Source organism: Ovis canadensis, chromosome 15, assembly GCF_042477335.2.
Source record: "Ovis canadensis isolate MfBH-ARS-UI-01 breed Bighorn chromosome 15, ARS-UI_OviCan_v2, whole genome shotgun sequence".
In the NCBI taxonomy this organism is placed as follows: Eukaryota; Metazoa; Chordata; class Mammalia; order Artiodactyla; family Bovidae; genus Ovis; species Ovis canadensis.
This window is the reverse complement of record NC_091259.1, coordinates 50,090,614-50,116,329: the sequence shown is the minus strand read 5'-3', so window position 1 is coordinate 50,116,329 and position 25,716 is coordinate 50,090,614. Positions and strand designations below refer to the sequence as shown.

Sequence of the window (25,716 nt, the reverse complement as noted above, 5' to 3'; positions counted from 1 at the left end):
GTTCCAGATCACCATAATAAGGCAAGTATCACAGTAAAGTGAGTCACAAGAATTTTTTGGTTTCTCAGTGCATATAAAAGTTCTGTTTATGTTATACTGTAGTTGGGACTTCCCTGATGGTCCAGTGGCTAAGACTCCACTTTCCCAGTGCAGCCCAGGGCCCAGGTTCAATCCCTGATCAGGGCACTAGATCCTATATGCTGCAACTAAAATGTCCAGCATGCTTCAACTAAGACCTGGCACTGTCAAATAAATAAATGAAAATAACTATTAAAAAGTATATGTTATAGTTACTTAAGTGTATAATAGCATTATGTCTTAAAAATAATATACATACCTTAATTAAAAAATATGAGACAAAAATTACAACAGTAACATCAAAGATTACTAATCATAGATCACCATAACAAATACAATAATGAAAAAAATTTGAAATATCTCGAGATTTTCCAAAACGTGACAGAGACATGAAGTGAGCAAATGCTGTTGGAAAATGCTTCTAGTAGACTTGCTCAACACAAGGTCACCACAAAACTTCAACTTGTTAAAAATGCAAATTTGCTAAGTGCAATAAAGTGAAGCAGAATAAAATGAGGTATTTCTGCTTTAGCGTACAAATAAATAAAAAAGTCGAGTTCCCCAATACTTTCTGTATGGATTGATAAGGCATGCTTCCTCAACACTTTTGTCACGGATCCATGTCATGTATCCTAGTAGAGTCCCCAGGGAAAGAAGGGGAGGGGGTGGCAGTGATACCCTCACTGGTTCAGTTACTTTCAAGTGAATCGTGTAGCCCAGGTTAGATAGATTACATCACCTATCATTTAACTAATGCTTACAAAAGGGACAAGTGGGTTGAAAAGGTTCTGGCAAAGAAATCCAAAGACTGAAAATGCAGTTGGCCTTCTGTACCTGTGGGTTCTGCGTTGGCAGACTCAACCAACTGCGAATGGAAAATACTTTTTAAAATTTCCAGAAAGTTCCAAAAAAGCAGAACTTGAATTTGCAGTGTGCCTGGCAATGATTTACATAGTATTTATATAGTATTTGGTATTGTAAGTAATCTAGAGAAGATTTAAAGTATTTCGAGGATGGTGCATAGGTTATATATGCAGATATGCCATTTTATATAAGGGATTAGAGCATCTGTGGGTTTTAGTATCTGTGCAGGTACTGGAAGGGGCACTGTAATATGGATAGTGCAAGCAAAAGCAAACTCAGAAAAAAATGGCAGAGCTAACAATTTCCTACTCTTTGTATGAGATTTGTTATGATGATATCTTTGACATGGAAGTCTATCAGAAAAAAAAGTTTAAATTTGTTAGAAAAAAATTCAAAACATGGATTTATATCACTACAGTTAACAACCAGCCTAAGGGTATATTGGACCTTGAGGTATTAGCTGATAGTAATATAAATATGCCATCATGATGAGCAAGATACGTGCATTCTATACACCCAGAGTGTGAAGACAAAACTCTACAATTTTTTCCAAGTCATGTGATGCTTAGTTGTGTATTTTTATGAACTATTATTAAATGTAATAAATATGTTTAGAAATCCCATTTGAGTAAAATCTCTTTTATTTAATAAAATCTTTTATATTTAATAGTAGAAGACAAAATGTCAGTCAATATCACTGGGAGAAAACTACTGTTCTATTTGCCATGGTTAAAGTGACTGAAGTGGTACAGAGAGAAGATGGCAACACATAAAAGTGCATTCTGTTGAAAAACACATTATCAGATATTTGAGAAAGGTTTAGAACACATGGCAGTTGGCTATATGATCGTATATGCCAGTTGCTAACATGTTGCACTTCAGTCTTTTCAATGATGGCATTAATAAGGGAATACTTTTTGTGCTCTACTAAAGAAAAAAATGTGTTTATAATGTGAATGATATATCTAGTATAATATGCTGTAGTTTTTTTGTGTAAGAGTAACCACCAATGGAGTGGCTGCCCAGACTGGAATACTATGGATTGGGGGCAGGAAGGGACTCCATATGAAACTCATCAATGGCATCATTTACTTACAAATTGCAACAATATAGAAATTGAAGTTAGAAGAGCCAAAATGTAGGATGTGGATAATATGGTTAATTTGAAAAAAATTAAATACAGTAGAATCTTTACAATAATTTATAATGGGATATGGATGAGACTATAAAAATTTTTAATATTAGTCAAGGTTTACTGATCATCCCAAGGGAAAGAACTTAAAAGTTGTAGAATTAAAAGATGTGTTTCTTTAAGAAGAGGGCAATTGGACTTCCCTGGTGGTACAGTGAATAAGAATCCACTGGGGACATGGGCTCAATCCCTAGTCTGGGAAGATTCCACATGCCATGGACAACTAAAGCTTTTGTATCACAACTACTGAGCTCTAGAGCCAGAGAGCCACAGCTAATGAGCCTCTGGCTGAAGCCCTCGAATCCTAGAGCCTGCCTGCTGCTAATCCTGAAGCCTGTGTGCCTAAGAGCCTGTGGTCCTCAAGGAAGAGTGGCCCCTGCTCACTGCAGCTAGTGAAAGCCCTTGCACAGAAATGAAGATCCTGTGCAACGAAAAACAAATAATAATAAAAAAAGGAAAAAAACAGTTATTTCAAATTTCCTGGCCTCTTGCTTGTGACTGTCTGTGTGTGTGAGCTCACATGGAAGCACACACACATCCCCACACCCACTCCCCCCTGCACACACACATATATATACACACACACAATGTATCCCTTCAGGTAAAGGTGATGTTTTGGGAATTAATATGACTGTGGTTTAAAATAATCACGTTATGAGGAAAGCACTTTGAAAATTGATGTTTGGAACTGTTTCTATTATTATGTGATTTTAATGCCAAAATGAAGTGTCTATTGCCAACTATAGAGACTAGCATAGCCATAGCCTTCAAAATTAAGAAGTACACTTTTAAAACCCATTTTGCATTCTTCCAAATGAAGAGTTTCTGGAGTTTAAAAAATCCCATTATTAAAAATATCCACAGAAACAACTGATGAAAATGAAACGGCTTCTAAAACATCAACCAGCTTATACTGGTTTTTGCCTCCCCAACTAGACTGTTGAAACAGCACCAACTTAAACTGATTCTGCTTCCTTCAAATAAGTTCATCAATCAAACCTTGACTTATTTTACAGAGACAACAGTGCAAGATGGGAAACCATCTCTCCAGGATGACCCCCAACCAAGAATCTTCAGTCTACAGAACTCAAAGAATTGAAAGGTTGCCACTGGAACCCTTAACAAAGCAAAGGACGAAGTCATTCAATAAGGAAAACCTGGCTTCCAGTAGCATGACTAGCTTATATGTTCTGATTCAAGATTAGCCAATCAGCTTCCAAGTTTGAAATTCCCCTAACCCCTTAAATTTTACACCAACCCTGGATCATGGAGACAGATTTGAGAGCTTTGTCTCCTGTCTCTCTTCTGGTCAACCTCACAATAAAGATTTTTTCCCCTCTCAAAACCAGTGACATATTATTGGCTCCTATACACATCAGGCATTGAACCCTTGCTTGATAACAAAAAGCAAGCAAATGATTCCCATCATTGGGAATGAAGGCTTCATGGACAAAGAAGAGTTTTCTGGAGGAACGTCACATTTGCAAAACTGATATTAGATGGAATTTAAGCAGTGAGAATTATGGTTTAATAAGTATAGCAAAAGATAAAATTCTTCTGTTTGGGTGTATTTATCTTTGTGAGGTTTTCGTTTTGCAATAACAGCCATTAGGACTAAGTACTGACATTAATTGAACTTAAAAGCATACTTTCTAGTCTCATAAAATATTAAAGTAAGACTTATTAAAATCATTTTTAATCATGTTGCTTTCACTAAACTGAATTTTGCTAATAACTTTAAAGTAAAGAGGGAAAAGGTATTAAAAATGAAATTATTTAAGATTATTATTTCATCTTTATAAAATCCTTTAGTGGTCTTTGTGAGTGCTCAGTCGCTAAGTCGTGTCTGACTCTTTGTGACCCCCTCGGACTGTAGCCCACAAGGCCCCTCTATCCATGGGATTTCCCAGGCAAGAATTCTGGAGTGGGCTGCCATTTCCTTCTCCAGGGGCTCTTCCTGACCCAGGGATTGAACCCAGGTCTCCTGCACCACAGGGCAATTCTTTACACTGAGTGACCTGGCAAGTGTGCCTGATATATTTATTTAGATACATGTACATAAAACTCACACGTAAATTGTAAATAGCAGGCTAGGACATCGAAGGAATAACACTTGGTACAGGAATAAGATGATGTGAAGGCAGCTGGCACCATCAGGACACTAATGAACAGTTTCATTTCCCCGTGGTGACCAACTTGATGTGAAGAATTACAGGGAGAAAGAGTTGAGAATAGCTCCCAAGCGTGGTCTGCGGAAGTGGGTGGTGGTGCTGTCATGTGGAAGGCTGAAATGTTACCCAACCAAACTTGGATCCATTCACCAATCTACCAACACCAGGTTGTCGGGAAGTGAAGGGAAGTGCATCATTTGCTGCAAGGCCAAGCAAGGAGTATTAGCGGCTAAGACTCAAAAGACCTGAACTCCCGGATGGATTGCAGGGAAGTGTTTTTAAAGACAGGAAATGGGTCACAGGGTGTGTAAACAGCTCGAGGACAGTCTTCTGAGCCGTGAGATAATTGGGAGTCAACATCATCAATCTTCTGGTTCCAGTTGTTGGAGGTCTATGTGCTTGTTGATCAACATGCAGTTAATGGTTTTCAACTGGTGTGGGTTTCAGTGTCTGCAAAACAGCTCAAGGTTATGGCTCAGATGTTATATATAGCCTTCCATGAGGAGCTAAACATTCTTGAGTTTGTTTTATAGCTAAACTATTATTATTTTATCTTGTCTATTTTCCTCTGTTTCAGCATTTTCTCACTTCTCTGATTAAATCTGCTCCTGGGAACTCAGGGAAGGCCTAGGATGTTAAGTTGTGTCTGGCTCTTGTGACCCATGGACTGTAGGCCTGGCAGGCTCCTCTGTCCATGGGATTCTTTAGGCTAGAACACTGGAGTGGGTTGCCATTTGCTTCTTCAGGGGATCGAGATTCCCCACCCAGGAATTGAGCCCAGGTCTCCTGCACTGCAGGCAGAGTCTACCAACTGAGCTAGGAGGGAAGCCCTAGGATGCTAAAGTCTTCCACAAACAAGAAGCAGGTGGAGGACAGGGAAGGTGGAAGGAGGCTGTTCCTTGGAAGGATCTGTAGGATCCTGCTTGGTCACAGAAACACAGGAACAAGAGCAGGTTCTGGCACGTTCCTGGAAGGAAATTAGGAATTTGAGTTTGGACACGTTTTCCCAGGCTTTGGAACCGCTGGTGGACATGTGTCCAGTAAGTTGGATAGACCATTTGCAGCTCTGGGGCATTCCGGAATGATGAAGAGGTTCAGGAGTCATTAGCAGGCAGGAGGTTGTTAAAACCGTGGGAGTGGGTGAGAGCCGCAGAGGAGGCAGGCAGCTCAGCGGTAGAAAACCCAACAACGCTGCAACGGAAAGCCAGGCCCTGGAGGCTGAGAACCTAGCAGTCATCACTGGGGTATGTTGAAAATCCGGGGTTGTGGAGGGGCGCGGGCGCCAACTCTGGAAACTGTACTCCGAGGGTTCCAGGAAGGAAGGTGTGGTCAGCAAGTTCAAATGCTGGGGAGGGGCGAGCAGGGGCTACAAGGCACTCACTGGCTTCTGGCAACTAAGAGGTCAGTGCGGACTTGGAGGGGCGGGTGCATAAGCCCAGGGTTGGAGGAGAGGGAGAGAGGGGGTGTCAGCTCAGTTCCGGGGAGTAAGTCACCTGTTTGGGCACCGTGACCCCAGCATCTCTCTTTGGGACAAGTTTCGGCAGGGGAGGAGGTTCGGGAAGATCGAACACAGAGGAGAGCGCTTTGGGGGCCGGGGCTGACCGCCGAAGCGAGGTGCGAGGAGCCGGGCTGGTCCTGACACCCGGCGGCTGCGGGCGCGCTTCCGGCCGAGGGACCCATCGCCGCCGCGGCGCCCCTGGGGCGCTCAAGTTTCCAGTTGGCCGCGCGGCCCGGTAGCGGCGCTCCAGGTAGCGGCGGCCAGGCCCGGTGGGCGGGCGGCGGGCAGGGCAGACCTGCGCGGCGGCGGCCCGGCCCGCACCGCTCTGTTGCCGGCTCCTCGCTTCCTCTCCGCTCCGCGCCCAGGTAGGTCACCGGCTGGGGCGGCGCGAGGCCCCCGGGCTTCTCCCCTGCGGAGGCGGCCCTCCTCCTGCCTCCCGGCGGGCCCGGGAGGTCCGGGCCCGGGACGCCGCAGCACCGCGCCCTGGGAGCGCCGGTCCCCGCCCCTGCTGCGGGACTCTCCGCAGGCTCCCGCCCAGCGCCAGCGGCGGGCAAGGCCTGGCCGGGGCCGGCTCGCCCCGGCAGCAGTGCTGGGCAGCCTTTCCGCGGTGCTGGCTGTGCGCCCTGCCCCGCTCCGCCACCTGTGTTCCAGCCTGCGGGCCGCCCCCATCGGCCCACGGCATGGCCCTGTCCCCTGAACCCGGTGAGTGCGCGCGATGCTGCGCTCCTGACCTTGGGCCCACGCCCGGTGGCCCCCGGCTGCCCGGGGCGGGAGTCGGAGCGCCCCGGGGTGGGAACTAAGGTCCTGGGCTTCCTCGCCCGCTGAGAAGGTGGCTCGGACCCCAGGCTCATCGCTTGGCAGGGCGCTGGTCTCTCCCAGTCCCTGTGGTAGCCTGGGGTTCAGAGTCCTCGGGTGACCCCCCGCCGCATCTCGGCTCCCTGGCGACTGATTTTGGATTCGAAAGGTTTAGAGAAATTAAGGGATCTGGGACTTGCCGCCGCTTAAGAACCTGGACTAATTTCTCGGTGCTTGAGGACTGGCCAGATGCCAACAGCCTAAGACTTCCACCTGAAGGCAAGGGGATGGACAGGATGGCAAGGTGATGGGATCATTGGAGGCCTTCCTCCTTACCTCTTTGGCTCTTTCCAGGCAAGGGAGGTAGGTATACTGCATCTGGCAGTTTGCTTTATGCCCTTGAACTTCCTGGTAGTTGCTTTGCCAGTGGAACTGCTTGACTTGGCTGGCAGAGGCCTCTGGAGCAGGAGAGGCTTGCTAACTAGAGTGTCATTTCCCCTAACTGTTGGGTCCTTGTGTGTGAGTGGAACCTTGGTGATGATCAGTTAGCAAAGGAGCTGAGTGAAGAAAGCTGGAAACACTAGGAGGAATTTCAGCATGGTCCTGAGCCCTTGTTGACTATCCCCTCTGGATGTGCTAACCAACATTTGGCCACTTTAGGGAGAAATTGGCTGCAACTGGAACTCCTGTAGGAGAAATTCCTCTCCTGACTGAAGCATCAGTGGTAGCTGTAGAGCCAGGCAGCCACAGAGCCTCTGTCAGCCCTCACCTTCTAGTGTATTGATAGCTAGTTTGGAGTAGTTGTGTGCTGTGCTTAGTTGCTCAGTTGTGTCCAACTCTTTGCAACCCCATGGACTGTAGCCCTCCAGGCTCCTTTGTCCATAGAATTTTCCAGGCAAGAATACTGGAGTGGGTTGTCATTTCCTACTCCTGACCTGCCTACAACTCTGGCAGCAACTCCGAGGAGCTGCTCTAAAGATGCCTGTTTGGGGCTGCCCTAAGAACTACAGGACTTTCATGAGTGGCCTGTTGGAGACTCTTGGACCTCTGAGCCCGACCCTCAGCCCAAGCTCTGTTCTTCAGAGATCCTCAGTAAGGGATGAGGGACTCTCAGCAAAGTCAAGAAGCTTTTGCAGAGATGACCTCTGCTTTCCTTGTCTTCACATGAGGTCTGTCCTCTTTAGATGGCTTTGAAATCAATTCCTGGTCTTGAAAATATCATGGGCAGATAAGGTACAGCCTTAGGGTTAAGCACAGAGAATATCTTCACTCCCTGAAAGCTGCTCATTGGTCTTTCGGTTCTTCCCCCACAAATATTAATCTCTTATTTCTAATGTGTGCTGCTGCATATCTAGGACAGGAGACCATGGCTTTCGGCTCTGATCTAGCAGGGGCTAGGCCTGAAGAGGGTGGGCTCCTGACTTGAGTGCTGGCCATGCAGTCAGCAAGAAGTATCACTTATAGGGGAGAAGGTTATTTTTCCTGATCTGGTTTCACATTTGAACATGGTTTCCTTTGTCTTGAACCCAAATAGGAGTTGAGACAGTACCTGGCACATATTAGTGCTCAGGAAATAATGCTGAATGAAAGGATTTGGTGTCTAGATGAAAGGTCATGTTCATTTTCTCTGTTGGACTTTCTCACAGCTAGTATCAAGATGATAATGATGTCAAGAGATAACACTTATAAAACACATATTATGTGCCAGGTACTATTCTAAGTACTTACACATGCTAACTGATTGTCATGGCAACCTATGAGGTTGGCACTGTTATTATCCCCATTTTATAGGGAATAAAACTGAACCAGAGAAATCAGTAACTTGTCCAAGTTTACGTAACTTAGTGGTGAAGCAAAATTCAAACCTGAGAAGTCTGGCTCGAGTCCATATTCTTAACCACATACCGTGCTGACTCTTGACACTGACGTAGGTAGATTCACCACTTAGCTCGTTGACTCATTCATCAAGTTATGCATTCATTCATTCAACAGATATAGTGAATGAGAGGGGCAAGGTCTGTCATGGAGGTGATGCACAGTGAGCGAAACCCCTTTGCCCAACCTCTCTTTGAGTCATGCACACCTCAGAAATGAGGAGAAAATGAACCCCTATATAGGCAAGGCCACAGCATCCTTTTGAGGAGAGGGGAGTGGTTTCTTTTTGGATAAGATATAATTTGATTCCAGCCTTTCCTGTTTGTTGGGATTTTGTAAGGGACAGTTAAGTGGTAAAAGTGAAAGCAGCCTGATTTGGGACAATAACTTTACATCCTTGAACCTAATAAATATTGTAGGTTTTCATATCATGGAAATGAAAATAAAAAATTGTGTGTAGTCTGGTCTCCTGGGCAGGAAATGCAGGCCTGGGCCTGGTTATCATAGATTATCTTTTTTTTTTCTTAAAGTCTATTTTTAAAAATTGAGGTATAGTTCATGTGTAATATTATATCAGTTATAGGTATGCAATATAGTGATTCATAATTTCTAAAGGTTATATTCCGTTTATAATTATTATAAATTATTGGCTATATTCCCTGTGTCGTATAATATGTGCTTGTAGCTTTTTGATTCTATACATAATAGTTTGGGCCTCTTTATCTCCTACCCCTATCGTGTCCCGCCCCCTTTCCTTTCCCTACTGGTAATCGCTAGTGAGTCCACTATCCTGTCTCTGTGTCCTTTTCGTTATAGTCATCAGTTTGTTGTACTTTTTAGATTCCACATGTAAGTCATATCATACAGTATTTGTCTTTTTCTGTCTGACTTATTTAACTTAGTATAATACCTTCCAAATCTATCCATATTATTGCAAATGGCAAAATATTCTTTCTTATGGCTGAGAATTCTATTGTATATATGTCCACATCTTCTCTATCTGTTCATTGTTGATGGACACTTAGGCTGCTCCCATATCTTGGGGATTGTAAATAATGTTGCTCTGATCATTGGGGTACTTTCGAGTTAGCATTTTCATTTTTTCAGATCTATATCCAGGAGTGGAATTGTTGGGTCATATGGTAATTCTTTCAGGATTTGAAATAGCTCAACTGGAATTCCATCACCTCCATTAGCTTTGTTCGTAGTGATGCTTTCTAAGGCCCACTTGACTTCACATTCCAGGATGTCTGGCTCCAGGTGAGTGATCACACCATTGTGATTATCTGGGTCGTGAAACTCTTTTTTGTACAGTTCTGTGTATTCTTGCCACCTCTTCTTAATATCTTCTGCTTCTGTTAGATCCATACCATTTCTGTCCTATATCGAGCCCATCTTTGCATGAAATGTTCCCTTGGTATCTCTAATTTTCTTGAAGAGATCTCTAGTCTTTCCCATTCTGTTGTTTTCCTCTATTTCTTTGCATTGATTGCTGAGGAAGGCTTTCTTATCTCTCCTTGCTAGTCTTTGGAACTCTGCATTCAGATGCTTATATCTTTCCTTTTCTCCTTTGCTTTTCGCTTCTCTTCTTTTCACAGCTTCCCAGGCCTCCCCAGACAGCCATTTTGCTTTTTTGCATTTCTTTTCCACGGGGATGGTCTTGATCCCTGTCTCCTGTACAATGTCACGAACCTCATTCCATAGTTCATCAGACACTCTGTCTATCAGATCTAGTCCCTTAAATCTATTTCTTACTTCCACTGTATAGTCATAAGGGATTTGATTTAGGTCATACCTGAATGGTCTAGTGGTTTTCCCTACTTTCGCCAATTTAAGTCTGAATTTGTCAATAAAGAGTTCATGATCTGAGCTACAGTCAGCTCCCGGTCTTGTTTTTGCTGACTGTATAGAGTTTCTCCATCTCTGGCTGCAAAGAATATAATCAATCTGATTTCAGTGTTGACCATTTGGTGATGTCCATGTGTAGAGTCTTCTCTTGGGTTGTTGGAAGAGGGTGTTTTCTATGACCAGTGCGTTCTCTTGGCAAAACTCTATTAGCCTTTGCCCTGCTTCATTCCGTATTCCAAGGCCAAATTTGCCTGTTACTCCAGGTGTTTCTTGGCTTCCTACTTTTGCATTCCAGTCCCCTATAATGAAAAGGACATCTTTTTTGGGTGTTAGTTCTAAAAGGTCTTGTAGGTCTTCAAAGAACCATTCAACTTCAGCTTCTTCAGCATTACTGGTCAAGGCATAGACTTGGATTACTGTGATATTGAATGGTTTGCCTTGGAAAAAGTTGGCTTAAAGCTCAACATTCGGAAAACTAAGATTATGGCATCTGGTCCCATCACTTCATGGGAAATAGATGGGGCAACAGTGGAAACAGTGTCAGACTTTATTTTTTGGGCTCCAAAATCACTGCAGATGGTGATTGCAGCCATGAAATTAAAAGACGCTTACTCCTTGGAAGGAAAGTTATGACCAACCTAGATAGCATATTCAAAAGCAGAGAAATTACTTTGCCAACAAAGGTCTGTTTAGTCAAGGCTATGGTTTTTCCTGTGGTCATGTATGGATGTGAGAGTTGGAATGTGAAGAAAGCTGAGTGCCGAAGAATTGATACTTTTGAACTGTGGTGTTGGAGAAGACTCTTGAGAGTCCCTTGGACTGCAAGGAGATCCAACCAATCCATTCTAAAGGAGATTAGTCCTGGGTTTTCTTTGGAATGAATGATGCTAAAACTGAAACTCCAGTACTTTGGCCACCTCATGCGAAGAGTTGACTCATTGGAAAAGACTCTGATGCTGGGAGGGATTGGGGGCAGGAGGAGAAGGGGACAACAAAGGATGAGATGGCTGGATGACATTACTGACTCGATAGACGTGATTTTGAGTGAACTCCAGGAGTTGGTGATAGACAGAGAGGCCTGGCATGCTGCAATTCATGGGGTCACAAAGAGTCGGACACGACTGAGCGACTGAACTGAACTGATGGTAGTTCTATGTTTAGCTTTTTGATTTTCCATAGCGGCTGCCCCAATTTACATTCCTCCTAACAGTGTATGAGGGTTCCTTTTTCTCCACATCCTCGCTAATATTTTTTATTTGTGGTCTTTTCGATGATAGCCATTCTGACAGGTGGGAGATGATATCTCTTTGTGGTTTTAATTTGCATTTCTCTTATTAATGATGTTGAGCATCTTTTCATGTGCCTGTTGGCCATCTGTATGTCTTCTTTTGAAACATGTCTATGAGGTCTTCTATGTACTTTTTAATTGAGTTGTTTGTATTTTTGATGTTGAGTTGAATGAGGTATTTATATATTTTGGTTATTAGCCCCCTATTAGTTATATCATTAGCAGTATATTCTTCCATTCAGTAGTATCACAGATTGTCTTAATGTTCTTTCAGAAAGCCTTCTTTCAAAAGGCTTTGAGTTTGGGACCAGTGCTCCTCAGTCTAGGGGGACTTCTGGGCCATGAGGAGCAGAGATGTATTAGGCTCAAGGAGGAATTGTTAGTTCACGAGCAAAGTTTGCTCTCCCAAGACAAAGCCACAGTTACCTTCAAAACTGCTGCTCTTCTGGAGGGTCTTGCATCCCTCCAGTGGGACCCTTGGCCATTGTCCCAGCCTGTGTCACTGTAGTGGGGTTGCTGCCCATCTCTCTTTGGACGTGATGGAGTAGATCTCATGCTAATTGCTGGGGCCTGGGAAGGCAGCTTTTTCTAGATTGGAAAATGAAGGCTCAAAGTGGAAGGCATTTTCCAAAGGCTATGCCCAGGATATGCATAGGTATTTTTCCCTAGGGTGTCAGTGGTGGAAGGGTCAAATAAGTGTGTTGGTTTACACAAAGTCCAGCAGCTTTTAAAAAGTTACTCTTTGTTTAGTTTTGTCTGTGTTGGCTGTTCCTTACCGTGCACGGGCTTCTCTCCAGCTGCGGTGAGCGGGGGCTACTCTCTAGCTGGGGCGTGCAGGCTTCACTGCAGCGGCTTCCCTTGTTGCGGCTGACTGGCTCTAGGGTGCACAGGCTCAGTACTGTGGTGTGAAGAGTTTGTCACCCTGCGGCGTGTGGAATCTTCCTAGACCAAGAATCGAACCTGTGTCCTCTGCATTGGCAGGTGGATTCCCAACCGCTGGACCGTCAGAGTAGTCCCTTCACACAGCTTTCTTGACCAGAGGATTTCTAAATGTTTAGAATCTGCCAGTAGGAATCGTGTGTGTGAATTTCCATGAGGGACTATGGTATGCAGTATTGTGTAAGCCTTCTGGCATTTTATGTTCTACAGACTACACTTTGGAAAATGCTTGTTTAGACCAGAACTTTCCAGGGTCTGGCTAAAGATCTAAAATAAGACTCCCTGGATGTGATACGCCCAAGTCGGTTCTCAGATGCACGGGCTAGGATGCTCCGTGGCAGCCCCATCCTAACCCCACTCCTGCCCCAAACACACTAGCCAAAGGAATCATTTGCCTCTCCTCCCTCTGGCAAAATAGCACTAAGGGCTCAGGTTTTACCCCCCCCCCCCCCGCCCTCCATTTTAAGGTCATTTAATTATTTAATGAATACACATGACTGTCCCTCTAGGTTGCTTGTAGCCTGCTGGTCGCACTGTTTATGGAACAGCTGTGAGGACAGGTGGGTCATAATCTCTGGGTAGCTAAAGCCCAGCAGCAGCGGGAGGATCGTGTGTCAACCCTGTAATCCCACTCTGTACGCACAGGAATTATCTGCTGCTCAGGAAGGCACAACCTCACGACTGGACATGAGGAGGTGACTCAGGCCCAAGCCAGGGCTGGAGCCAGCCTCCCAGTAAACAAGTGGCCCCATCCTCTCTGGGCGCTTCTCCCCAGGGTTTCAACAGCACCACAGAAATAGCCCTGTTGCTCATGGTTATTTCCCAGACCCACGCCACTGCTCTAAGTCCCTGGGAGGCCGCGTGTCTGTTCTGAGCTTCCCCACAGAGGACTGTCCTTCTCCTAAAGGGCGGGTTGAGGAGTGGGACTTCGCGCCCTGGGAGGCTGTTGTGATCCGCCTGGACTGCTCCGGGGGTTACCTGAAGCAGGGAGCCCGGCAGCTGCTGGCGGCTGCATCCAGCCGGCCCTCAGGAGGCTTCTCCAAGCTGGAGGCCCACGTGGGAGCTGACGGCGGCAGTAAGGAGCCGAGGCTGGGGCACGTGGGAGGCGCTTCTTTCCCGGGGGTGGTTGGGTGGGCCACCAGGCCTGCTGCTCTGGCTGAGCTGGTCAGGTTGCCCTGTCATCTGTGATGTGCAGCTCCCTTCTGGGAAAGGAGCCGATCCAGGCAGTCTCTCATCCTCACCTGCTCCCGCCCTTCTCTCCCCTTGAGCTTCTGTCCTTTCCCTCCGGTGGGGGAGGGGCTCGCATTGGCAACTGGCCCAGAGCCCCCTCCCCCCACACCGCCAGTCTTGGGGTGCTCCCAGAAAGGTTGCTTCGGGGCGGGGGGCCCTCTGAGGGGACCAGGACAGGCTCGTAAGATGAGCCGGGTCGTGAGGCAGAGCCTGAAGTGAGGTTCAGAAACGGAAGCGGCGCAGGTGATGGTATCGCAGCCAGTGCTCAGCTTTCAGGAGGGGTCTGGACGTTGGAGGGAGGGGGTGGCTTATCGTCTGTGGTTGGTCGGGAAGGCTGAATGTATTCTTGCTTAGGGCAGCAGCAGCAGCTTGAGTTTCCTGCTCTGAAGGGGGCTGTGAGTCGGGGCAGGACGCCGCTTTCTGGACACAGCAGCCATGATAGCTGGCATTACCTGGGCCCTTTAGGACTCTTGGAAATTTTCCACTTCCATTTCATATTCACGGAAGAATTTCCAGCCCAGACGTGTCCTGCTGTTGCTCAGGGCTGCTCACAGATATGCAAAGCAGAGACCTCCCACCCCAGCAGCAGACGGAGCCCAGCTAGCTGCGCTCACCCTGACTCAGCTCAGCTGCCCGGGCAGCACGCAGCCTTTGGTCCCAGCGCGTCACCTGGATGGCATCCTCAGGAGCAGCCATGGGGACCCCAGCGCCAGGTGCAGGTCTGTGTCTCGGGTTCTGACCGCGGGAGTCTGGCAGGAGTGAGAAACAGCTTCATTTGTGTAGCGAGGGGATTTTTAAGAGGCACTGTGCCCCTTTTCTGGAGAGGCTGTGATGCTGTGAAAAAGTGCCTGTTTGTTGAACCTGGCGGCATATTACAGCTTTCTAACTTTGGGACACTGCTGTCAAGCTCACTGGAGGGTGTGGTATTCCATGTCACAACGCCATAAGCCAATGCCAGTGAATTCACGGTTTAGCCTCCCGAGCATGCTGGCTTCAGCTGACAAGTGGTTGAAAGTCAGGCTTGAACTGGCAGTTGGAGCTGAAGCTCTGCTGGGCTTTCCTCCACATGCCTGGCCTGGCTGGGGTCTCTGGGTCTGAGAAGAGAGGCAGGCTCTGGAGGAAGGGGTTGGCAGGTGGGACTTGTCTGCCAATGATGTGCAGAAGACAACAAATATCCAGAAGGCTCCTAAGACCCACTGACTTAGCCCAGCACACTGGCTGGGTTACTTGGTCAATTCTAAGGCATGGAGTAGTCTTCACCAGTTATTTAAGATATTGGTAGTAGTGCTGCAGGGGATTCATATGGATACTGACACAAAGACGTCTACGGGGAGATGGTACTCTGTGATTCTCAAGTCTTTGGTGTGCCCCGTGAATCTGGGGTGAAGAGGCTATGTAATGCAGCATTTTCCTAATTATTAACCCCAGGACCTGTTTCATAGCAACAGGTGTTGACTTCTAATGAGAACCAATATGGAAAAGACTGACTTAAGCTATTTGAGCTAAAGAAAAAGGAAGATCACTTGTAGAAGGATGCATCCTGTAAAGTATGTTTAGTTGACTTGAGTAAACTAAAAATGCTTCGTGAAAAAATTGGCAGGATCTGGCATAAGAGCCCTCAGACACAAAAGACACCCCCAAGTGGCCCACTTCTGAGGGGATGTGGCTGGGTCATGCTTGTGTGTATTTAGGGGGGTATAAGGAGGTGGTGGTGAGCAGCCTCTGTGATGCTATCGCAGCTAAAGGGCTAAAGCTAATGCAGAAATAGGTCTTAAAGGTGGAATTCCTTTTGGACTGGCCTCTTTCTGGTGTGGAGTAGGTGGGAGAGGACCCTGATGACCAAAATATGGGATGTAGACATTTGATTAGTTTTCATATTTTTCTGTTTTTGGAACTCTTGAGTCTGTTCATTTTCTTTTTCTTTTCTTTGTTTCTGTGCAAATGACATTACACTAGCATCAGTGATAAATCAGATACTGCCTTTCCCACTGGCAGTCCTGCTATCTGGTCATTTAAGTATGTCTCTTGTAGCCCTGGTCCGTAAGGGGATGCATTTTTGTATTGCTGTAATCAAAGCTTGGGAACAGTTTCATGTATTAGTTTTTTCATTCGCTATTATCTCACAAGGTATTTTTTATGTGATGGCACTGTCCTCATGATTATGATTTTGGTTGCTTCATGTTCTTTTTCATGTTCTTTTTCAGATGAGTATGCTCTCATCTGAACCTTTTAAAGCTATTTCTATGAAGAGTGCAGGTAAACATCTTTGTGCATTTTCCTTCCTTCAGATTCTTTTCTTAGAAGCAGTTTCTCAAGTGGGCTCACTCTTTCAGATGCTTGAATGCTTTATGGCTTTTGCTGCCCCTTGCCTGGAGCCCTTTAAAGATCTGGAAAGCTGCACTTGACAGAGGCCTTAGAATTGGGAGATGGGGAACAAAGTTGGTCCAGCTTTGTTCACCCCTAACATCTCCTCCTGGGTCCAGCTCTTTGTCTTTCTTCCATTTCTTTCTTCTGTCACTTTCTTCTCTGGCCTCTGCTCTGATGGTTTCCAGCTTCCTCTTCTTTGCTATCAGGGTGTGGAAATCTCCATAGCCAGCTGTTCCTCTTTGTCTTTGCAGGATGCTTATCTTGGTCTCTGCTGCCACAGACCAGCACAGTTGCATCCTGGGCTCCCTCTCTCCTCCCACTCAAGTCCCAAAGGGTGAGAGAGGCCCAGGAAAGGCCTGGCCCTGGGGGAGGAAGGAAGGAGGAAATTGGTTTCACAGTCTAAGGGCCTGCAGGGGTTTTATAGAATACCTCTCTATATAGCCTGTCCTTTAAGCAGCCTGTTTTCCTCCTTCCTGTCTGTGTCATGAATTAGATCTGCAGGCCGCAGAAAAGACCAGAGCAGCAAGCCCGCCTGGAACCAGAAACCTCACTGGTACCTAGAATTACGGTGCTTAGAACTGAGAGGGTCTTGGAGACCACTTAGTCCAATTCCTTTATCTCACAGATGAGAAAACGGGGAGGCGTAGAGAGTGACTGCCCCCAACTGCTCAGTGTCCCTCCTTCCCTGAAAGTGCTTCCTCTCCCTGCCAGAGAGCAGCCAGGCACTATCTCAACCTTCATCCTCTGTCTGCCTGATGAAACCACCGTCCCTCTTTAAACCCTCCTTAAAGAAACTGGATTGACAGAAAGCTCCTCTCCTGGAGCTGTTCCTGGCGAAGGTGGCTTGTGGAAGGGATACAGTATTGGTCTGCTCCATAGGTGGGATGCTGGGGACAGCAAGGGGACCTGTCCTGACCCCTAAATGGGCAGAGAGAAGCAGCACAGTTTAGGGGTTCAGAGGACAGATGCCAGAACCAGATTCGTGGGCTCAGAGAGGAAAGGGATGGGAGCCAGTGGCTGGGAACAGTGCAGGTCACGGCCTGCTTATTAGAAGTATGACCCTGGGCAAGTTAGCTGTCTGTGCCTTCATTCTGTCATCTGTAAAATGGGAACAACTAGGATTAACTAAGTTAGTACACGTATAGGGCTTGACAGAGTGCACTTACTACATGCTATATAAGTGCTGAAAGATAGGCAAAGAAAAGAATCAACCAGGCGATTTAGGTTGCCTCCTGATAGTGAGAAGCCGGTGTGCAGAGGAGGTAAGGGCAAGCTGCTTTGAGGATGTGAGTCTTCAGCCAGGCTGTGAGAGGTAGAGTCTCCCTGTCCCCAGATGTTTATGTTATTGGCTGTCCTGTTAGAAGTTCCAGAGGGTTTGGGAGATGGTGCAACTGTGGTTTCCTTTCAGCAACAGTTCTCATTTTGTGTAGTGAGGAATGCAGCTGTGGATCTCCTGGGCTCTTACGCCGACCTTTCGAGCCTTTGGGCTTTGGCCTTCCTCTCTATGCAGTGGGGAGCAGGTTTGGTCACTGTAGCACCCCGCAGGGCCGCCTCATCGTCTACAGGAGGGGATTCTGAACTCTCCCCTCCACAGGAGGTGGGAAGGGTGGGGCTTGCCCGTTCATGACAATTCCCTGGGTTTGGGAAACAGTAGAACCCCTGGTTGAACAGTTCATGCTTTCACTTCTGAATGTTTGCTTTCTCATGAGGTGTAAGTGGGCCTGTACCTTTCACAGTCACTCGCTTAGGGAGCTAGTTGTAAAAATTGGCCTGTTGGGTTTGATCCGGGGAATTCCTGAGTAGACAGCTGACCCCAAAGACTGGGGCAGCTGGTTCTTTTTTCAGTGCCTTCTCCTGCCCTGCACACCAGTGACTCAGGTGGTCTCGTAGTTCTTGGCTCACATTGGTTCTCTTTTTCTGCCAGCCGAGATGCCGCGCCAATTCCCCAAGCTGAACATCTCCGAGGTGGATGAGCAAGTCCGGCTCCTGGCCGAGAAGGTGTTTGCTAAAGTACTCCGAGAAGAGGACAGCAAAGATGCCCTATCCCTCTTCACAGTCCCCGAGGACTGCCCCATTGGACAGAAGGAGGCCAAGGAGAGGGAGCTGCAGAAAGAGCTGGCGGAGCAGAAGTCTTTGGAGACGGCGAAAAGGTTTGTCCCCTGAGCCTGGGTGGGATTGTGTAGGCACAGGTGGGCTGCAGATGCTTGTCTTGTGATGAGGCGCCTTGTGTGAAATCGGCTGTCTTGGGAGCTGAGTTTAGTTCTTAACCAAGACTATTTAACTCACCATGTATTCACTGAAGGGTGTTGTGCCTTTGGTTGAAAAGATTGAAAACCGCTTTCTCTACTGCTGTTTTAAAAACAAATCATGTACCTAAATACTCACAATTTCCAAATAACATTTGTGTCTTCTTTCTAGAAACTTGAGGACTTCTTGGGAAACATCAATTTTACTTCTTTCATCACTTGACAAGTACTTTGTGTTGTTAATTAACTCAGCTCACTATTTGCCAGGTGTTGTGCTGGGCACTGGGGATATGTTAATGAACTAGATACAGTCCCTGCCGTGTAGCGCTTAAGTTGGTCTAGACAATAATTGACTGGACAAATTAATTGAGAAAAGACAAGTTGTGATAACTGCTGTGTCAGTCAGAGTCTAATCAGAAAAGCAGAAACTCCTTGAGAATTGGAAGTAGGATGTTTTCTCCGGAAATTGGTTACAGAGGTGATAGAGAACCAAGCAGTGGGGAGAGAGGCTGCCCAGAGAATAGACACAGTAGGAAGCAGCTGTCACCCCAGACTGGAGAGACAGTGGAGGGAAGTGGGGTTGCTGGAGCTTCGGGTGGAGGAGTTGGAACTGTGGTGGCCTTTCCAATAGGAACTGGAGCCTAGGGGGGTGACGCAACAGCTCCAGATATGGCCTCCAAAGGCAGAGATGGAGACGAGAGATACCTGGCTTTAATCTCTCTGGCACGTTCTGGTTTCCCCCGCTGGTTGCCATTGTCCAAGCCTAGCTAGAAGCCAGCTGACACATGGAGAGGGAGAGTCCTTCTTCAGATTGGGTAGTTAGGGAAGGTGACATCGTAGCTGATGCAAGGGTGTAAAGGAGTCAGCTGCTGTAGAGCTGGGTGAGCGCCTTATAGGCGGAGGAGCCAGGACAAAGGCCCTTAGGTATCTTCAGGAAGGCCTGTGTACGGTTGAGGTGTGGTTAAGGGCGAAGGGCCATGATCTGCATCTGGAGGGGTAGACAGGGCCCAGATCAGATTGGCCTGTGCTCCCTGATAAGTAGTTTGGATCTTTAAGTGCATTGGGAAGCCTTCACCTTTCAGTTCATCTCCCCTGTGTTGTGCTGTGTGCTTAGTTGCTCAGTCGTGTCCAACTCTTTGTGACCCCCATGGACTGTAGCCCGCCAGGCTCCTCTCTCCATGGGATTCTCCAGGCAAGAATACTGGAGTGGGTTGCCATTTCCTTCTCGAGGGGATCTTCCCGACCCAGGGATTGAACCTGCATCTCCCGTGTCTCCTCCATTGCAGGTGGAGTCTTTCCTCTCTGAGCCATCTGGGAAGCCCATCTCACCCGGGAGAGCAGAATTAAAGAATAGAAAGCTTTGAGAAAGTGTCTGGTGGGGCTCTAGCTAGGTGCCCGCCTGGCCGGCACACTGCGGACCTGAATAGCTAGGGTAGTGGAACCTGAGCCCTCTCTGCGACCCAGTCCATCGCCAGGTCCTTCCTAAGGTACCGCCTCATTTTAAAAGGCAAGTCCTTTCCTTTCTTGATAGCATAGAACTTCAGTACTTTGGTAACATTTTTTAGGAAAGTAGTAAAAAATCAAGTATTGGTATAAGGGCAAGAACAGAGCTTTATTGTGCAGAATATAAGTGCTTTCCTTCCTCTGAGGGGCTGTAAGCCTGTAAAGTGAAGGCGTCGTTGGTGTCGTTAGCCAGTGAGGTGGTTACAAGTTACCCTGGAGAGTAAAGCAGAGCCTGACTGTGGAGCCCCTTGCCCATACTTTGCTGGCTGAATAGATGTTATGAAGTGAATGCTCTGCAGGACCTTCTGTCTTCTGAACTGAGCATTTTGGACCCTTAATAATGAGAAGAAAAGGAGTCCTGACATTTTGCATTACTAGAAATGATAGGTTTCTGAGGTCAGTTTCCTACAGAGAGACACTGGACCTGACATCTGCAAAAGAGATTCTTCTGTTATCAATGACCAGGCTAACAGCTAGCCTTCCTATTCTTGAGTTCAAATGACGCTCCATGGTTTCCAGAAATCCCTCAGCAACCTTCTCTCCAGAAGTTTCATTCTTTCCCTACTTGTTAGGTTATGGTGGTCTTGGTTTGCATCCGTTTGCCCCCTTTGACTGGAAGCTCCCTGAGGACTGTGTCTGGCTCCCACTGTATCCCAAGGATCCAGCCCAGAACCTAAAATGTGTTGGCGAGCAGTGGTAGTGTGGTAGGAGAAAGACATCCCGTTTCTCCACTGCCACCACAGACACCACCTCAGAGTGGGCACGGCTCCCTGGATTGTTGTGCTCTGCCACTCACTGGGATGCTCTGTGACTTTGGGCCCTTAGGAAACTTCTCTGTGCCCCAGTTTTTCACCATCTGTAAAGTAAGACCAGTCAAGAGCTACTTTCATGGGATGTTGTGAGCAGTGAGGGAATTAACATGTAAAAGGCTTAGGGCAGGGCCTGGATCACGGTAAGCCCCATGGAAATTTTAACTGTCCAATTTTCTGTAGCAGAGATGGGCAGCAACCTTACAGTGGGCTAAGTTAATCTGTATTTTAAACTTTGTCGTTTAGTTGTTCAGTAGCGTCCAACTCTTTGCAATCCCATGGACTGTAGCATGCCAGGCTCCCCTGTCCTGAAGTTTGCTCAAACTCGTGTCCATTGAGTCGGTGATGCCATCCAACCATCTCATCCTTTGTCACCCTCTACTCCTCTCCCTCAGTCTTTTGCAGAATCAGGGTCTTTTCCAATGAGTCTGCTCTTCACATCAGGTGGTCAAAGTCTTGAAGCTTCAGCTTTAGCATCAGTTCTTCCAATGAATATTCAGGGTTGATTTCACTTAGGATTGACTGGTTTGATCTCCTTGCTTCCAGGGGACTCTCAAGAGTCTTCCAGCACCACAGCTCAAAAGCATCAACTCTTTGGTGCTCAGTCTTCTTTATGGTCCAACTCACATCTATACTTGACTACTGGAAAAATCATAGCTTTGACTAGATGGATCTTTGAATGCGAAGAAATGCCTCTGCCTTTTAATACACTGTGTAGGTTGGTTATAGCTTTTCTTCCAAGAAGCAAGTGTCTTAATTTTGTGGCTGTAATCACTGTCTGCAGTGATTTTGGAGTCCAAGAAAATAAAACCTGCCACTGCTTGCACTTTCCCCCCATCTATTTGCCATTAAGTGATGAGACTGAGTTCTATGATCTTAGTTTTTTGAATGTTGAGGGTTTTTTTTTTTTGAATGTTGAGTTTTAAGCCAGCTTTTTCACTCCCCTCTTTCACCTTCATCAAGAAGTTCTTTAGTTTTTCTTCACTTTCTGCCATTCGTTGTCTGAGGTTGTTGATACTTCTCCTGGCAATCTTGATTCCAGATTGTGATTCATTCAGTGTAGCATTTTGTCTAATGTACTCTGCATATAAGTTAAATAAGCAGAGTGACAATATACAGCCTTGACTTACTCCTTTCCCAATTTTGAACCTGCCCATTATTCCAGGTCCAGTTCTGACTGTTGCTTCTTGACCTGCATATAGTTTCCTCAGGAGGCTGGTAAGGTGGTCTGGTATTCCCATCTTGAAGAATTTCCCACAGTTTTTTATACAAACTTTAGCATAGTCAATGAAGCAGAAGTAGATGTTTTCTGGAATTCTCTTGCTTTTTCTATAATCCAACGGATGTTGGCAATTTGATCTCTGGTTCCTCTGCCTTTTCTAAATCTAGCTTGTACATCTGGAAGTTCTCCATTCACATACTATTGAAGCCTTGCTTGGAGGATTTTGAGCATTGCCTTGCTAACATGTGAAATGAGTGCATTGGTATGATAGTTTGAACATTCTTTGGGATTCTTTTTCCCAGTCCTGTGGCCATGGCTGAGTTTTCCAAATTTGCTGGCATATTGAGTGTAGTACTTTAATAGCATCGTCCTTCAGGATTTGAAATAGCTCAGCTGAAATTCCATCACTTCCACTGGCTTTGTTTATAGTATTGCTTCCTAAGGCCCACCTGACTTCACACTCCAGGATGTCTGGCTCTAGCTCTAGGTGAGTGACCTCCCCATCCTCATTACGTGGGTCATTAAGATCTTTTTTGTACAGTTCTTCTGTGTATTCTTGCCACCTCTTCTTAGTCTCTTCTGCTTTTGTTAGGTCCACATTAAGCTTATCAAGTGGATATTCTTATCTTGATTTTGCAGATTAGGACACATAGCCAGTAAGTGACCCAGGTCTTTTAAATGTAGAACCTCACACTTTAACCACGAGGCTATCCCGTCTCCAGTCAGGCCTGGGGTCCTTGGTTCCATGTGGAGACACTGGGGACTGCTCTCGAGGATGTAATTGCTGGCTGCTGAATGAAACGGAGGGAAACCTGGGCCACAGCTCCCTGCTGCCCACTGGCTCCTTTTCTTCCAAAGCACAGTCTGGCCCCTGGACTACTTGTCAGACATCCTGGTATCCTCTGGAGCTGTGCACCCCCAGTTGTAGCTTTCAGCCTCTAGCTGCTCAGTAGAGGCACTGTTATGCAAATATTCAGATGTGAACTCTCTGGAGGAGAAACCGTCTCTGCAGCTTCCTCTTTTTCCCTTGCTTGTCCCTGACACTCTGGAACATAAATGGTAACATGGAGCCCTCCCACAAGGAATCCCCAGGCCTGGAGCCAGAAGCAGGTTTCCAGATACCCAGTCTGTGGATTTGTGTTTCAAACTGTGACATTAGATGGGACTTCCAGTTTGGAAAAAGGTCTCCCTCGCCCTGGCTCCTCTGACAAGCCTGAAAGTTTCTGGTACTCAGAGAAAGCTTTTTTGTACAGCCATTCTCTTTTTCTCTCTTATTATTAAAAAAAAAAATAAAAAAAAACTAAAGTCTAATGTAAAGGCACTAGCTAGAGCTTGGAAGTAAAAGAGCTTCTTAGAAAAAGAATGAGAAACTTGGATTGTGAGTAAGAAAGATAAGCCCCTAAAATACAGAGGCTGTTGTCAGGATTCCAGCAGTTCTAAGAGCTGAACTGGGCTCAGTCATAAACCTCCCAGGGCTGGGGGTCCTCTCCAGGGAGCTGGCACCCCAGGCTGCTCAAAGAGGCGCTTGGTTTGCAGGCCAGATCAGGAGGTCAGCAGTGACATCTTGCTGCGGGGACCTCTCCGCCTCCTTAGGAAGATGACATTGACCAGGCCTCTATTGAGACTCAAGGTGCGTCAAGGTGAGCGGGAGGGGTAGGCTGTCTATGGAATCAAAGTTAGGAGGCAAAGACAAGAAGACTGAAAAACCCTGCTGGCGCCCAGAAGCTCTCTGTTGTTCACTTTTTATCTCATTATCTCACCTAGCCAAAGCTCACCCACCCTGCAAATATACATAGCTGGAATGTAGCCAGCATGGGTGACAACCGTGTAAGAATATCTGATGTGCAGCCAAAATGCGCATCAGGGCTCCTTCGGCACTCTACTTCTTCTCGTTTTTAAGCAGCTTTATTGAGGTGTAATTCACATACCATATAATCCATTCATTTAAAGTGTACGATTCAGTGGTTTTTTAGTATATTTGCAAAGTGCAACCATCACCACAGTCAATTTTAGAACCTTTTTTCAACCCCTCCCCGCTGAAAGAAATCCTGTATGTTTTAGCTGTCATCCCCCCAATTCTCTCATCCCATCTTCTGTTCTTGTTTCACACTGAGTTCTAATAAGCTTGGTTATTTTGTTTCTTATCCTGTGACAGATTTAAGGAAGCAAATTAAAAGTGAGAGAGGGACTTCTGTAGGCAGAGTCACAGGTATGTTGTGCGGTGATTACGAACTCAGACTTTGGAACCAGACCAGCTGGGTTCAAGTGATGTCCTGTGTCTTACTACTGAGTAGCCTCAGGCAAGGACCTTAAGTTCCTATTTCCTGATCTGCAAAACGAGGATGATGGACCTACCTTGTGAGAATTAAATGAGCTAATAAGGATGACTGCTTAGCACCTGTGCTTAGACATCATTAGTGTTCCTGTTTTTGTTATTATTTACCAGTTCACAGTGAGAGAGGAAACAGAATAATTATGAAAATCAGACTCAAGAATTCAAAGCACAGCAGTATTGGGCCAAAACGTCTCTAAGCTGGTGACTGAATAAGGCGATGATGACGCTGAGTCACGGAAAGAAGTTTCAATTATGTTCAGCATGCACTGGTTCAGATACAGGAATTATGAATTTCATTTTTAAAAGCCACACTGAAGTGTTTTTTATTTAGAGTATAAAGGGGACAGCCAACTCATTGGAAAAGACCCTGATGCTGGGAAAGATTGAGGGCAAGAGGAGAAGGGGAAGACAGAGGATGAGATTGTTGGATGGACTTGAGTTTGAGTAAAGTCTGGGAGATAGTGAAGGACAGGGAAACCTGGTGTGCTGCAGTCCATGGGGTCTCAAAGAGTCAGACATGACTTAGCGATTGAACAACAACAAAAGGGGACAGAGTTTATTTGAAAAATTAAGCCCTCCAGAACAATAACTCCCTGAGTAAACTAGAGAAACATACTTGTTATGAATCGAACATAGCACAGCTAAATCATTTTGTTTTATGAAACTTCTTGCATCAGGGGTAAGTCACGTCTAAGTTCAGGGCCATTGACAAAGGAGCTTCATTTGAAACAGGTTAATTTATCTGCTTTTAAAGTTAAGAAAAAAAAAAGTAAAATAAAAAAAAAAAATTAAAGTTAAGAAGAGAGTTTAAGACTTAAGGAAGACCATACTTCAGTGTGCTCTCCGGGGAGGAAGAGTAGCTGAGAAGGACTTGGGAGAGGGAGAGCGAGGTCCATGGAGACCGACACACGGTCGGGAGCGGTGGGAGGACAGTGGTGGGTCTCAGGGAGGTGAAGGGAGCGATGGTGGAGGTTCTGAGCCTTCATCCCCGGCGGGCTTCAGTGTGCAAGTCGGCTGCACGCATGCAGTCAGACACACCGAGTGTGTGCCCTCTGCACACCCACCTTTTGGCGCCCACCATGCAGCATGTGTCAAGGTCAGCTTGCCCGCCTTCTCCCTTTCAGACAGGCTGAGGCCTCTGGTTTCAATCACAGAGTAGGTGTCAGCTCCTCAGCTGCTCCCCTGCTTAGACCCAGGCCCCCACTTGCACGTGAATCAGTGGGAGCAGATGGGCCTGTGGAAGTGGGAATGCCTGGCCCACTTAACGCCATTCAGGTTCAGATTGTTAATAAAGCCTTGTGCTGGTGTCTGACTCCTGCTTCGAGCCTTTAGCACACTAATTCTCATCTGGAGTGGTCTGGGCTGCCAAAACAACGTGTGTGTGTGCGTGTGTATAGAGGGGCTTCAAACAAGTCTCCCATTCGGGAACGTTCCCCTCGCCCTCTGGGGATGAGGC

General features: G+C 46.4%; 1 protein-coding gene across 3 annotated transcripts in view; it reads left to right on the top strand.

Moving 5' to 3' along the window:
- Positions 1-4,504: 4,504 nt before the first annotated feature.
- AMPD3 (adenosine monophosphate deaminase 3) overlaps positions 4,505-25,716 on the top strand; it is a 50,306-nt gene continuing 29,094 nt past the window's right edge. The window contains exons 1-2 of one of the 3 annotated variants that reach the window (XM_069554400.1): positions 4,505-5,549; positions 18,070-18,295. In XM_069554400.1, coding sequence (XP_069410501.1) covers positions 18,075-18,295 — 221 coding nt within the window. In that variant the 5' untranslated portion in view covers positions 4,505-5,549; positions 18,070-18,074. Of the gene's footprint in view, positions 5,550-5,973; positions 6,169-14,130; positions 14,498-18,069; positions 18,296-25,716 lie in introns of those variants that run through there. The other 2 variants (XM_069554399.1, XM_069554398.1) reach the window with 2 other exon arrangements.